The sequence below is a fragment of the Pristiophorus japonicus genome, chromosome 8, assembly GCF_044704955.1.
Source record: "Pristiophorus japonicus isolate sPriJap1 chromosome 8, sPriJap1.hap1, whole genome shotgun sequence".
Taxonomy (NCBI): domain Eukaryota; kingdom Metazoa; phylum Chordata; class Chondrichthyes; family Pristiophoridae; genus Pristiophorus; species Pristiophorus japonicus.
In genome coordinates this window covers 204,356,303-204,371,250 of record NC_091984.1, presented here as the reverse complement: position 1 = coordinate 204,371,250, position 14,948 = coordinate 204,356,303, and the positions used below count along the sequence as shown (strand labels likewise).

The 14,948-nt window shown below is 38.0% G+C and overlaps 1 protein-coding gene across 5 annotated transcripts in view; it reads right to left on the bottom strand.

Moving 5' to 3' along the window:
* The window catches only part of clip1a (CAP-GLY domain containing linker protein 1a), a 207,272-nt gene that overhangs the window by 43,810 nt on the left and 148,514 nt on the right, over positions 1 to 14,948 (bottom strand). For all 5 annotated transcript variants that reach the window (XM_070887798.1, XM_070887801.1, XM_070887802.1 and 2 more), the window contains 2 exons: positions 11,550 to 11,656; positions 1,037 to 1,157 (listed from right to left, as the gene is read on the bottom strand). In XM_070887798.1, coding sequence (XP_070743899.1) covers positions 1,037 to 1,157; positions 11,550 to 11,656 — 228 coding nt within the window. The remainder of the gene's footprint in view (positions 1 to 1,036; positions 1,158 to 11,549; positions 11,657 to 14,948) is intronic.

Below are 14,948 nucleotides of genomic sequence, written 5' to 3'. Positions count from 1 at the left end.
TTGTCAGGATTAAGTTCATGCCACCTTATTCAGCATCTGACTGAACACTTAGTTATGAATTAATTTTGTCTAAGAAAATGATGGATAATAAACTATTCTATAAAATATGTGGAAAAATTGTTAATACTATAATTTAATCCAATGAGCTCTGATTACTATAAAAAACAATTGTACTTTCTTGTCCAGACATCCAAGGTAATGATAACTTACTAGTTGAGGAGCTGTAACCCTAATTCTTTTTACCTACCTATTTTCTATAGTGTGCAAACACAAGTTATTTTATTCTATTAATTTAAAAATGCCAAATATTAAGTTTCACAAATCATTGAAAAAAAATTATTTTCACCATGTGGAACTTTTTTTTTTGCTAATTCTGAAAATGGAAGTCAGTGTTGACTGCACGTTATTGCTGCCACGTGCCTACATACAGCCAATTATAATTCCGTAGGTAGATGTGAACAAGAAATACCAGGAATCCAGCACAGAAAATTCTGCCTGATAATTTAGGGGAAAAAATTAGGAAAATCACATGTAGATTTAAGTTGTTAATGGAGATACTATCATCACAGGAAGTTAGTTAGTAAACAGATTCCTAATAGACACAAAAACAAAAACTGAATTCAATTATGTAAATAGAGGCTTTTGCATGCATGTTGCTAGGGGTAACGTGCTATGCTGGGATTGTGGTTATGGATTTCCTAATTCCAAAGCTTTAGGTGACCAAAAGAAAAAAAATGCTAAAGATTTTTGACTAGATCAGCCATCTACGTATCTAAACTGACCGATATATATATATATATATATAATTGGCAAAAATGTTCCCCTTGATTATATATTAAACGTGGTTTATAGAAGAAAATTATATTGAACAAGATAGAATACTGGATAAATAAATCAAAGTTTAAAAAAATACATGTTCGATTATTCCAATTATGGAACAAACAAGTGTTAGTGTTACACATTTTGAAATGCTAAAAGCACCAGCACTGAATTGTTGTGGTGCAGAAAGAGCCAAGCACCTTTCCTCAGCACATACCTTCTGATGGCTGGTGACTTCGTCCTTGCTTCTGCCCAGCTCGCTTGCAAGTTTGCTGTTTTCCTCATGTAGTGCTGCCAGCTGCTGGGACTTCTGGGCTGCTGCCAGCTTCAGCTCCTCTCTGCAAAGGCAAAGTGAGTGCACGGTTACTATAGTAACCACCGATGAGAGTCAAGTGAAGAAGCAGTGGGAGAGGATCAGCATCATATCTTTAAAATGTTTCTAGGTCACGTATGCTAATCTGATGTGAAATGTGCAAAATAATCCTTTATGGCTACAGATATAAACCTCGCACTTCAATAATAAACCGGGGGCTTCAGAGCTGCAAAACTTATCTGTCCAGGGAGCTATCACGAGTTCTTAAACAATAACAGGAGCAGAAATATTTTTAGAATTATTTTGTAAGCTTTCACACATTCATTGCTACTAACAAACAGATCCATCGATTACGCAGCTGCAGCTAAAGCAGAGTATATTAGCTACAAAGCTTACGGTCATCAATTTCACTGACTGTTCACTACAACAAAACATGCATATTCATTATGTCCCACATCTACATTACAATAGAGAATATATTTGAAAAGCAGAAATGCTTGAATAATTTGGCTTACAGTTGCTTTCCATTTTAATGCCCTAATGTACAAAATCTATATTTTAAAATTAGCTACCTAGTGACCTAAACCATTTTAAAATATAATTTTCTCCCAGTGGTGCAAGTAGATTCATGTACTGAATCACTAGGACACAGAATGGCAAAGGATAATGTGCTCCAACACAATTCCTCACATGGTAAGTTCCTGACCTCAGAGAGGGCTGCCTGAAGGGGTGAGAGGAGTGAAGAAATTGTTTCTTGCAGAGGATGGGTGGTGAGGAGGTGGAAATGGCAAAGTGAGAGAACAAGTCAACTCCGGCCACCTACCAGTTAGCTGAGAACAGCACTGGCAGAAAACCTGGAAATATTCAGCAATGGTTAATGGTACAGGCTGAAAAAAAACACAGCAGAGGGAGTGTCAAATTTTCCATGCTGAGGGATAGTGAACAGGATACAGCATCATTAAAAGGAAAAATTCAAATCTGAAATTAGAGTCAAAAATATGCAGTAGGTTTGACAGTATCTGTAAAGATAGAGAAAAAGGTTCTGACGTTTCAGGTATGTGCCCTTTATCAGAACTGAAGATAAAACTCAAACATTTCATTAAGGGTAGAAAATAGAAAATGGTGCGACGGAGGGGAATAGAATCAGCAGATACACCAATCACAGTGAGGGAGTTAATGGGTTAAATGGCCTGCAATGAGCTCAATAGAAATTTTAGATGATAAAGAATCAGTGAGATGATGCAGAGATATAAAAAGGACAAAGGAATTTGCAAATAAATAGCAGGGGGTAAAAAGACAAAAGAGCGCCATACAAACAAAACCTGAGAAAATAAGAAAAAACAGAAAAAAAAACAAGCTGCATATGCAGATCTGAAATTAAAACACAAAGCGTAGGCAGATTTACTAATTGCAAGTAGAGTCTTCAACCCAAATCTCAGCTGAGGATAAAGGAGGATATTTTGGACGCTTTAGTGTGGAAAGTAGTCATCAAATAAAAGTAAAACAGAGCTTAGAGAAACTAGGAGAAAAAGGATGTCCTTAGTGGATGGGATGGAAAGATGCATAATCAAGGAAGTTGTAGGAATTAATAGTGGTCTGTGGAAAGCACATTAGCAGAAATGGAGAGAGGAAAGCTCATTAAGGGCAGGGAAGAGATAGATTGGGTCACGTGAGGGATGAGTGGAAATCAGAACACTGAATAGTAAGTGAAATTCTACATCTGCTGAATTGAAAAAGTATCCAGTTGCTTTTTAAAAATATATTAAAAAGGGTTGTAATTTTTAACAAGAATCCCAAAAGACATTACAGTATTAGTTTTGAAAGAACTGAAAAATATAACAGTTTAATTATAAAACTGAAATCCAATTTGCTTTTTTGGTTTCTTCAATTTTATATTTTTCAGTGAGAAGATAATGCTGCTTAGGAGGCAATAATCTGGGGACGAGGGTGCTTGATTAAACCTTGTGGTGGAATACAAGTTTATCCTTATAATTCTCCATATGGGGAGGTCCAGATTTTGTGTGGGCTGTCAGAAGGAGGTGATGTGCCACAGGGGGAAGAGAAAAAAAAACAGCTAGTAGGCCAGTCTGCCCAGATTGCTAACACTCTGAGCAAAAGTAGATTGCAGCCTGGGCACAGGTCTGGGAGGCTGCTGGGGAATTGTGTGTGGCATCTCCACAAGGTAGGAAAAACCTCATAAAAGGACATTATGTTTTTACACAGGAAAAAATATGAATACAAGGGATAAGAAAGATGCATTGAACTGGTATGAATCATTCGGTTTCAGGATTTAATAAAATGAAAAAAAAGCGTCAAATCATGACCATGAAACTTAAATTTACATATAATCAACTTGCACTTATATCATATCATAAATGCAGAGAAATGTTCTAAAGCACTTCAAACAGGTGTGAGAATACAAAATGATGCTAAGCCAAATGAGAAGATATTAGAAGATATCAAAGGCGTAGTCACAGAGGTGGGTTTTAAGATGGAACTTAAATGACGAGAGGGAGACAGAAGAGTTTGCTACTCTGGTTGGACGTATTACTGAAAACTGATGATTTCACAATGTTTATCTCCATTCACAACAATCCCAACAATGAAGCAGCCCATGCCAGCCTACTGCAGGACCTGGATTACATCAAGGACTGGGCTGACAAGTAGCAAGCCACATAAGTACTGGGTAATGACTACCTTGAACTCGAGGAACTCCAGCCCTCTCCTCTTGGACCTTGAATGGTACCACCATAGCAGAGTTGCCCGCCATCAACATCTTGAACTCCCCAACACCATTGTGTGAGTTCTATCACCACAAAGTGCAGCACATCAAGGAGAAGGCCTACCACCTTCTCAAGGCACCAAGAATAGGCAATAAATGGGACATTGCCAACATCAACCACATCCAGAGAATAATAAAAAAATCTTATTGCTTCCTTTGTAGTAGCTGGTTTCCTGTGCTATTATTCACAAAGTACTTTGGCCAAAAGGTCAATCACGTTTGCTAAAAAAAAGCGCCGTGCATGCTTAAAAGTAAAGAGGTAGTTTAAATAACAAATGACCAGGGACTGGTGAGTAGCAGCTACCAAATAGTCACCTGGTTATCAGGGACCAATATACAACAGTTATCAAAGATGAGATTTTTCAGACACATTGTTCACGCAGACCAGTCACAGCACTCAACAAATAAATTACATTAACAATTGTACTTTATATATCTAAATATAGAGAGATAGTTAAAATACCAAATGATTTTGGATCCATGATGGATAAACAGAGAGGCAGCTATAGCAGTGCCACACACATATATAACACATATATAATATAGGCAACTATAGTGGTGTCAACTATGACATCATCAGTAAAGCGCTCAATTTGTGATAATCATCACGATCAGATAACAGGTATTTACCCTGCATTATGTTCAAGTAAAATAGGTTCAAAATATCTTGCTAAGCATATCTATGGCACATAGTGCATCTATTCTGGAGAAACAATGATTTTTGCCTCAAGAACTACCAGGGTGTATCTGCAGTAGTCAAACAGAAAGTAAAAATCCTACTGGTGATCAGTTATACACTGATCTAAGTAGCTTAATAAGTTAATAAGTAGCTCGTTAAGGTGTAAAATGCGATCATAAATTAAAGACATCATTCAATTTTACTACAGATGCAGATCAATCATTTTTCAAATTGTGAAACAGAAATAAAAAGCACCTTGATGTTTATACTCATTAGGTTTTAAATTTGAGACCATTTTTAAAGATTTGTATTTCAAAATAGGAAGAATAAACAAAATGCCTATTAGATAGTACATGAAGAAATCTTCCTAAAAAAATATGCAAAAATCTATTAAATCAAGTCAATAAATTGCAAAAGATCAACAGCAAATAACGACTCCATCCCAAATGATGTGGACATTGGGCATATCTTGGGAAAAGAAACATGTTAAGAAGTAGTTTTGTATCAGATGTAGTGCATCTTAAGAACATGTTCCCACACAGCCTCTCTGTAGCTGGAACGGAAAAGTACAGTATTTTTCAAGTATATGGCTTTCACAAACCTTTTCCCTGTTGGCCACCGAGATTAGAAAAGTCAATGTGATTACAGCAGTGGCAATCACAAAGAAAATCAGTATCTCATAAAAGAAAATTTTGCTTAAGGTCACATCTAAATACCACAATTAATGCACAGGAGCAGCAAAATTAGTTTTAAAGCACCTAAATACACAATATATATAAATATTTATTTCTAAACTGTGATATCATATATGCAGATCAAGGTTTGGCAGTTAGAAGAGTATTCTGGAAAACATTCAGTTCCATTCATTCCAATTTTTGGAAATTTATAAAAGACAGCCTAAGTTTAATCAAATGCTGAAATTCTCATTAATGCAGTTGTTATCTCCAGACTCAACTATTCCAATGGATGGCCTCGCATCCACTAAGTCTTCAGCTTATCCAAAACTGTCGCCTGTATCCTATACCACTCACTCATCACCCATGTGATTGCTGATTTACATTCGCTCCCATACCCTACAGCGCCTTTAATTTAAAATGTTCCTTCTTGCTTTTAAATCCCTTCATGTTCTCGTCCTTTTCTATCCCCTGAATTTTCTGTTCCTCCGATTCTGACCTCGTGTATCCCCCCCCCCCCTATCACACACACGTTTGTCCCACCAATGGCCAGCGTGCCTTCAGCAGTCTAGGCCCCATGCTCTTAAATTCCCAGCTTAAGCCCCCCTGCTTCCCTTTTCTCTTTCAAGACCATCCTTAAAATCTCATTGACCAAGCTTTTGGTCACCCCTTCTAACATCTCCTTCTTTGATTCATTTATTTTGATTACGCCTCTGTGAAGCACTTTTCTACATTAAAGGCATTCTATACATTTAAATTGCTGTTGATATTTAAGTTTGACTGAATGCATGATAAAATAGAGTATTAATGGCAATAGATAAATTAAACACTGACCCCCATGCATAATGCAGTCATTTAGAGACTAAAATGTAGTAACACAACTTTGTTTCTCAGACCCATTTAATACCATATGTGTTCATAGCCATAAAAGCAACAAATTTGGTTAAATATCAGCAACACAACAACATGTTATTTCATTCCACTGAAAGTTCCTTTATTATAAGCATGGGAAGAAACCTACACTATAGTTTTAGAAAAAAATGCTGCTATTTAATGTGGGCAACAGGGTCTGTGAGAATACAACAAAAATCAGTTGAAACAATTCCAACTTTACCTGCTGGTAAAGCCATTAAGCATTTAAATTTTACATGAATCAGAACTCTAAATAGTAAATCTGGAGTTTTTTTTTTTTTAAAGTGAAAAATGTAGTTTGATAGCATGAACATTTAAAACCAGATGACATTACTACAATACTACACGCAGTAGCATAATTAGATTTTGTTATAGAACAGGATAAAATGAAGCTTGAAATTTAACGATTACAAATATTTAGCATTTGTAATAGGTTATGTCTATCTTTTCATATCTTTTAAGCTACAATAGAATGTCAGGAATAATATTCAATTTAGTAATTATTTAAGAACTATAGTTCAACATATTTTCAAAAAATGTTTTTACAAATCAAAATACAACTTTCATTTAATTTCAATTAACAGGCATTAATAAACTCACTGGGGAATGTATAAACTAGCCTTAAGCACATTACCCAGTTCACTGAGTAACATTGCTTAATACTTTAAATAGCACAGGAGGGTTACAAAACAAGAATAAAACCAGCATGCACATTTGTGAAAGCAACTCAATGCCTGATAATAAGTTAACAAACTTAGTTAAAATCTAATGAAACATCTTCCATGAACTGAGTCCATGGTAGGTCACAAGTTATAGATGTATGAACACACACATGCACACACATCTCCTAGCATGCCCATTTGTGAACAGACTTTGTGTCTGATGATTGAGGCTACTTATGAAGCTTTGTATTGTTAAAACTGAGGTGTTACATCAGTGCTCATGGACACAAACGTGCGTGCACATGCACATATAGGTGCCAGCATGCCCATTGTTGAAAGAAACTCAGTGTTTGATGTGGTCATCACCCACGAAGTGTAGTTAAAATCTGATGAAACGTGTTTAAAATCTGATGAAGCATTTTAAACTTATTCTGATGAGCAGAAATTGTCCACAGATGGTGGATGGACAATACCATACCATGAATCACCCCGCTTCTGCAGCGTGGGGGAAGAATTAAAAAGCATCAGCTTATATAGTGCTAAAATACTTAGTGAATGGTTATAAAATAATGGTATATGTTCAGTACTCAATTTGAATTTACAAAATCAGTTTGTGATCTAAAAACGCCACAGTATCTGTATCATTGTTTGGAAAAAAGAATTCAGTACAATGATGGCTTCATAATTCACGAGAAATTAAGAATGAAATATGGAGGGATTGCGCAATACCACTTCATATTTCACTGTTCATATTGACTTCATTCATGAATTACACAGGGCATTTTCTAATTATACTTTATACATTATTTTTTCTTTACTTCTTTTAGTCTCCCTGCGCATGCACTATTGTGTCATTAAAAGAGCAGGAACGTGATTGCACCAAAGCCCTGCCCAGGGTCACTATAACCAATCTTTTGTATGTGAATGTGGCCTAGGTGGACGCTCCCATTTGCTTTCCTTTAACTGAAAACTTGTGTGGAGCACAAAAAAAAATCAATCACGAATGAACATCCTACCCTTCTATACTACACCGTGTGGCATCACTCTGCTCTGCCATTATGATTTGTTTAAAACAGCAATGTTAACATTTTATTTTCATTTATCTTTGCACATCTGGATAAACTTCAATCAGAGGGCAACAAAATTATTCACTGTGGCATCACAATGTCTACCAGGAAGATTTTGAATTAAACCCCAGTTGTAGCAGTAACTGCCTTCAGAACATCATAAGAATATGCTATATTAACTAATTCAGTATCTTCAGCCATGGCAAAATACCATTACCACACTGAAGTTAAGACATCTGTACAATATTATCTGCACGTCATAACTTCTCTTTGTCAATGTATCACAAAGAACTGCTTTCCAATGGGTTAAAATCACTACCCAAATAAAATGTTTCTTTCAGTAAATTAAATACTACACGCTGTAAAACCTACTTGTGGTAATGATAGATTACATAACAGGAACCAAGCAAAGTACAACGCATACACCAACATGCTAGACCATTATTATCCAGCAGCGTTGTTCATCAAGATAATGGGCATCGAGTATTTTTCTTGCCTTCAGAATAAATTAGTTGCATTCTCTAATTATTTCTAAACAAGCATTTATAAAGCAAAGTGGGATGATAATGGATACAAGTTACTGCAACAATGAAATAAAGAGTTGGATTGTAATGCTTTACTTAAATGTTTTACTGCCTCACCTCTAGATGCATCCCATGCATTTTTCTATTCTTCAGAAATTCAAGGAAAAAATTCAAAGGTTCTTTCATAGAGCACAGAAAAAAATCTGTGCTTGCGAGAAAGACAAAAGCGTATGCTGCAGTTATATAAATAAGGGGATACCTTTGGAATTTGTCCATTTTCTAGCATTGGTGCTCGATTTCAGCTGTCCTTTTAATATAAACAGAGTCTCCCTCTGCCCCTCCACTTCCCCTTTCTCACCGGTGCACAAGTTATAAGGTAGTCAAGGGTTTATGGGAGTGGGCAGGGAAGTGGAGTTGAGGCCAGGATAGGATCAGATCAGTCATGATCTTATTGAATGGTGGAGCAGACTTGAGTGGCCAAATGGCCTACTCCTGCTCATATTTCTTATGTTCTTATTTACAGGGCTCCAGGGAGAACCTGCAACAGAGAACTGAATTTTGCCTTAAAAGAATATTTAGAAGGCAAACAATAATACGAGAGCAAATTCTTAACATTCAAAGTTATTTACCCCTAGAGTTACCTTTCTTTAAATATTTCTGAAATATGAATATACAGATACCAACATAAGTGCTATTTGCCAAAAACATCTTTGACAGTATTAGCATAACTGCCAAAAGCAAAAACAGATTACATTTTTCTGAAAGTATTGTATTTACTCCTAAACTAGGAGCATTCTTTTTCATCAAGAAGTTTCCTCAACACTATCAATTCTTTTTGGTTATTGCGGACACTTGACAATACTGTAAAACTATGCTGAAAATGCAGTTTTGTTTTTTGTGTTTGGTTAATCAAAGATGTTTGTGGTTGGGAACAGAACATTTTCCATTTCTGGCACTTAATGTCAGCATCAAGCAATCCCAGGTGAGATATAACACAGGCAGCTGCAAGAGCAAGGCTCCTTCCACTCCACCCTAACAATGTGCTTCAACCACAACCGCTCTATGACAACAAAATGTATTTATATAATGTCTTTTGCATCCCAAGGCGTTTCACAGAAGCATTAACAAAATTTGACACCGAGCCACATAATGAGATATTAGGACAGATTGTTTGGTCAAAGAGGTAGGTTTTAAGGTGCAATTTAAATTTAGGGAGGAAATTCCAGAGGTTAGGGTCGAGGCCACAGAAGGCATGGTGGAGCGATTAAAATCGGGGATGCTCAAGAGGCCAGAATTGGAGAAGCATAGATATCTTGGAGGGTTGTAGGGCTGGAGGAGATTACAGAGATAGGAAGGGGTGAGGCCATGAAGTTATTTGAAAACAAGAATGAGAATTTTAAAATTGAGGCATTGCTTAATTGCGAGCCAATGTCAGCGAGCACAGGGCTAATGGGCGAATGGGACATGATGCGAGTTAGGACACGGGCAGCAGAGTTTTTGATAACCTCAAGTTTATGGAGGGTAGAACGAGGGAGGCCGGCCGGCTAGGAGTGTGTTGGAATAGTCCAATCTAGAGGTACCATAGGCATGGACGAGGGTTTCAGTAGCAGATAAGCTGATGCAGGGGTGGAGTTGGGCAATGTTATGGAGATGGAAATAGGCAATCTTAGTCTCTACTACATAAGTTTGCATTTTTTCCACTTCTCAAGTCAACTATCATTAGGCATGTCTATGTAACATTGCCACAGCAACAAATTATTGACAATATTAGGCCCAAACCCACTAGGAACAGGACTGTGAATGCCCAAACTCATTTCACACAAAATTGTAGGCAGAGGGAATTTTCGTAACATTCTTGGCTACATTTGAACCCTGATCCCACAGGTGAAAGGCCACGCACTGCACGACTTACTTCCCACAATGTACTTTTCTATTTAATCTTCAAATAATGTAAAATCTCCCTATCTCTAACCTCTTCCAGCCCTACATGCCTTTGAGATTTCTGCGCTCCTCCAATTCTGGCATCATGCACATCCCGGATTTTAATTGTTCCACCATTGGCGGCCGTGATTTCAGCTGCTTTGACCCTAAGCTTTGGAATAGCCAACGTAAACCTCTCTGCCTCTCTATCCCTCTCCCTCCTTTAAGTTGCTCCATAAAACCTACCTCATTGTCTTGATATCTCCTTCTGTGGCTCGGTGTCAATATGTTTTTTTTATTGATAACGCTCTTGTGAAGCGTCTTGGGATATCTTTGCAATGTTAAATGCGCTATATAAATGCAAGTTGTTGTTTCTGAAATGAATAAAATTCCCTGGTTAAATAAAGATTATGTATACGAGAAGGACTAGGAGTTAATCTTGTAAAATATGATGGAATGAATCATACTTTATTTAAGGTCACTCACTATTTTCTTTTGTATTCAAAATAGAATGCTGAGGATTTAGATAGTGAAAGCATTTCTTCCAGAGATCTGAACTTCTGATAATGAAGATTATATTTGGTGAGGTGAATATCATAACTTGAACTATACAATATGTGTACATAGCATTAAAAAAATCTTCCAGTTGAATGGCCAGACGAGGTACTGTGCCCCAGCAAGAAATGAATGCCTTTAGGAGAGGAGAAGCAAAGAAAATTGGTGGAGGAGAGCAGGTAAAATAAGTTAACCCTCGAGCTACAGACTGACTGGCATTGTAATTTTGACATTGCTGCTTATAAGATTATTGTGTCTTATAGTTTCAGTACAAGTAAGCAACTCCAACGAGTTCCCAATTTTAACAATCCCGCAAAGGGAGGTGCCTTTCAGATGCAAGCATTTCCCCGCAGAAGGAAGAAATGCGAGCAGCGTGTACCCCTCCTGGTGGTGATCAAAACAAAAATGCTGTATATTAATATCATTAAGTTACAAGAAGCCTTCCATGGACTGGTGTTTAGCACCAACATAAATTTTTCAATTCTCCACCATTGTGTTGTGTGAAAATAGAGAAGTTAATGAAGATTGGTGAAATTAAGTCCTTTGTGCTTCCGAGTTAAAAGATGACAACACTGTTATATAAAGAATCTATCTATACAAGAATATCACTTTTTTTTTTGAACATTAAGTGCAGTTACTCACATTTCTTTGCAAAGGCTTCCGATTCTCTTATTCTCAGAGCTGAGCTGCTGTTTCGAATGGTTCAAATCTTCTTGGCATTTAGTGTTTTGTTCCTTAAGAGCTTCCAGCTGACAAAGGAAAAAAAATGTCTTTTGTTTTCGCAGTCAAATAAAGTATTTTTAGAATCTTCCAGAACAGTATAGAAAATTAAAAAAACAAGTAACTGACATCTCTGACTGTATTCTAATATCAAAGACAGCTTTTGCTCCAACACATTAACAGAAAGAAAATGGCTATTATGAAAAGAGAATCCATCCTGCTGTGCCTCAAGCACTGAAAAGCTTGTCTACCAGTAAAGAAAAACAGAATTGTCCTTTACCATCATCCCTTTTATAAAATAGTAAAGCCTCCCTTTAAATGCATGTGCCATTTCTGCTTCGTGATTTACTACCAAAACCAAACACTGCAGCCTTCCAGATGTTTGCCCATCTTTGAATAAAATTATAACTGCTGCCTACCTGAGTAAAGATAGTGAATCATTCAAATGCAAGAAACCCAATAAAAAGCTTGACAAACACAGAAGTCTACACAATTTATCTTAATTGCTGTAAAATCATTAATTGTACAACACACATTACTGATTACCAGAATATACCATTTCTGCTCACTAGGCGATTTATAAAGAAAACTGAACATCACCTGTTCCTTAAAAATCATACCTTAAGCTGCACAGAGAAGTAATAAGTGGAATAATTATCCTGTAAAGCTCTGATATCCATTACTGTTAATATTAAGATATTTTCTTCCTTGAAAAATTATTCTGAAGGCATGGTCCAATTATACGCGTGAGTTAATGCACCTGAATGCTCACTGCCATCATCTGTCATATGCAGTGCTCAGTTGCATAACACAGCGATTCTGATGTACTGCCTCCAACCAGCTGTCCTACTACTACAGGCTGCTGAATCTTTAGCTATAGTACTCCCGACAAATCAGCTTTTATGTATAAGTGACATCATCTAAAGCTCTATGGCCTCACAGTTTCTCATCTTTATTTCTACGAACACATTAAAATAACAGGAGTTGCTGAAAACATTGCAAAAATATTATTCTGTTTGAAAGATTTATAAGGCGACCAGAGTCTTCCACCAAATCTCTTATCCATGTACCTTACATAGGGCCCAAGTTTCCACACGATAAAAAACGGGCGCCCCTCCGAGCTGGGCGCCCGTTTTTCGCGCCTAAAAAAAACCTCGCGATTCTGGAGCGTTCTGCAGCTCCTTGTCTGCCTGGCGCGGCGCCCAGGGGGGCGGAGCCTACACTCGCGCCGATTTTGTAAGTGGGAGGGGGCGGGTTCTATTTAAATTAGTTTTTTTCCTGCCGGCAACGCTGCGCGTGCACGTTGGAGCGTTCGCGCATGCTCAGTGTGAAAAAAACATTGGCACGCGCCCATTTTTGTAGTTCTTTGTAGCTGTTTAAGTTTTGAACATTTTATAATAAAAGCACATTGCCATCAGCACATCAGCACTTGCAGCCTTCTCACTGTCTCCTTCCCCCCTCCCCTGCGGGAAGAACGGGCACCTCCTCCCCCCTGCGCGGGAAAGAACGGGCGCCTCCTCTCCCCTCCCCCCCCGCGGGAAGAATGGGTGCCTCCTACCCGCCCCCCCGCAGGAAGAACGGGCGCCTCCTACCCACCCCTGCGGGAAAGAACGGGCGCCTCCTCTCCCCTCCCCGCGGGAAGAACGGGCGCCCCCCCCCCCGCCGCGGGAAAGAACGGGCGCCTCCTCTCCCCTCCCCCCCCGCGGGAAGAACGGGCGCCTCCCCTCCTCCCCCCCCCACGGGAAAGAACGGGCGCCTCCTCCTCCTCCTCCTCCCCCCCCCCAAGCGGGCACCTCAGGCTGACTGCAGCATTCTCCGTGCCTGAAGCACTTTCACACAGGTAGGAAGATGGTTTATTTAATCTTTTCTTTGCTTATAAATGTTTATTCAGGTTGGATTTATTTGTATAATATTTGTATAAGTATAAATAAGGATTTATTGTAGAATTTAATGAGTTCCCTTCCCCCCCCCCCCTCCCCTCCCCCCCCACCTCATTCTAGACGCCTAATTTGTAACCTGCGCCTGATTTTTTAATGTGTAGAACAGGTTTTTGCAGTTTTACAAAAATCTTCACTTGCTCCATTCTAACTTAGTTTGGAGTACGTTTTCACTGTGGAAACTTTCAAATCAGGCGTCAGTGGCCGGACACGCCCCCTTTTGAAGAAAAATTTCTGTTCCAAAGTAGAACTGTTCTACCTGACTAGAACTGCAGAAAATAAAATGTGGAGAATTGCGATTTCTAAGATAGTCCGTTCTCCACCAGTTGCTCCTAAAAATCAGGCGCAAATCATGTGGAAACTTGGGCCCATAGAGTTAGCCTCTCTGGCATTTGGGCATGACAGTAAGAATAAATCTAGTCATAAATAAAATGCAAGTACTTTTAACAAAACAAATCTGCCTTTCTGATGCTGCATTCTGCAAATTGGAATATTTATCCCCGATAACACACACTTCATCGTTAAACACCAGAAAATTGCCTGATGGTGTTGTCAGCTTTAATATGGTCAGAAGCAACTCATCAACTGAAATAAATTACATTACTGATCTATGTCCAGGAATAATGCACAATTTACAGGATTATCAAGCAGTGACTCTTAAACCTGAAATTTCCAGCAAACCAGATTACACAACATAAATAAGCAGTGAACTGTTCATCTTTAAACACCAGATGGACTGTTTCCAAAAAAATAATCCATAATTAACAAAAACATTTTACAATCAAAAATTTAAATCCAGCTATTTTGCGCTCATTTCACTTTTTAAAGCATTGTTTAAAGCACACAACTCATTTTAACCTTTATTTTATCTTAAACTTTTTTAGAAGATAGTGGTCTAGCTATTTCTAGACTAACCTATCGCAGATTGTTCCAGAATATATATTTGCTTCGGTAGTTTTTTTCTATGAAACCAAGGCCGAGAAATCATCTTGAACAAACCATACAGACAGCAGAAGTTTACCAGCTGCGTAGGAAGGTATTTCAACTGACGTGTAATGAAAGATAGTTGACCACTGTCAAAAAGTATGATCAATTTAGACAATGGAACAGGTTCTGATAAGGATAAGCCTCCTTTGGTTCTGCGTGTTCAGCAATCTATTCAATGGCCTATGGGTTATAGGATGCCCAACGAAGTTAAACTCAATGACCTATGGGTCACATGCTAAAACTCGATGATTTAAGTAAATTGTTATAGTCACAAATGTGACCACACATGGGCAATGAAATTACTAGAGAGGGGAAAAAGCACTAGCTGTCACTTGGGAAAACAGGAGACAGCATCCAAATCCAGTTGAATGTTCCAAGTGTGAGTATGTAGTCAACT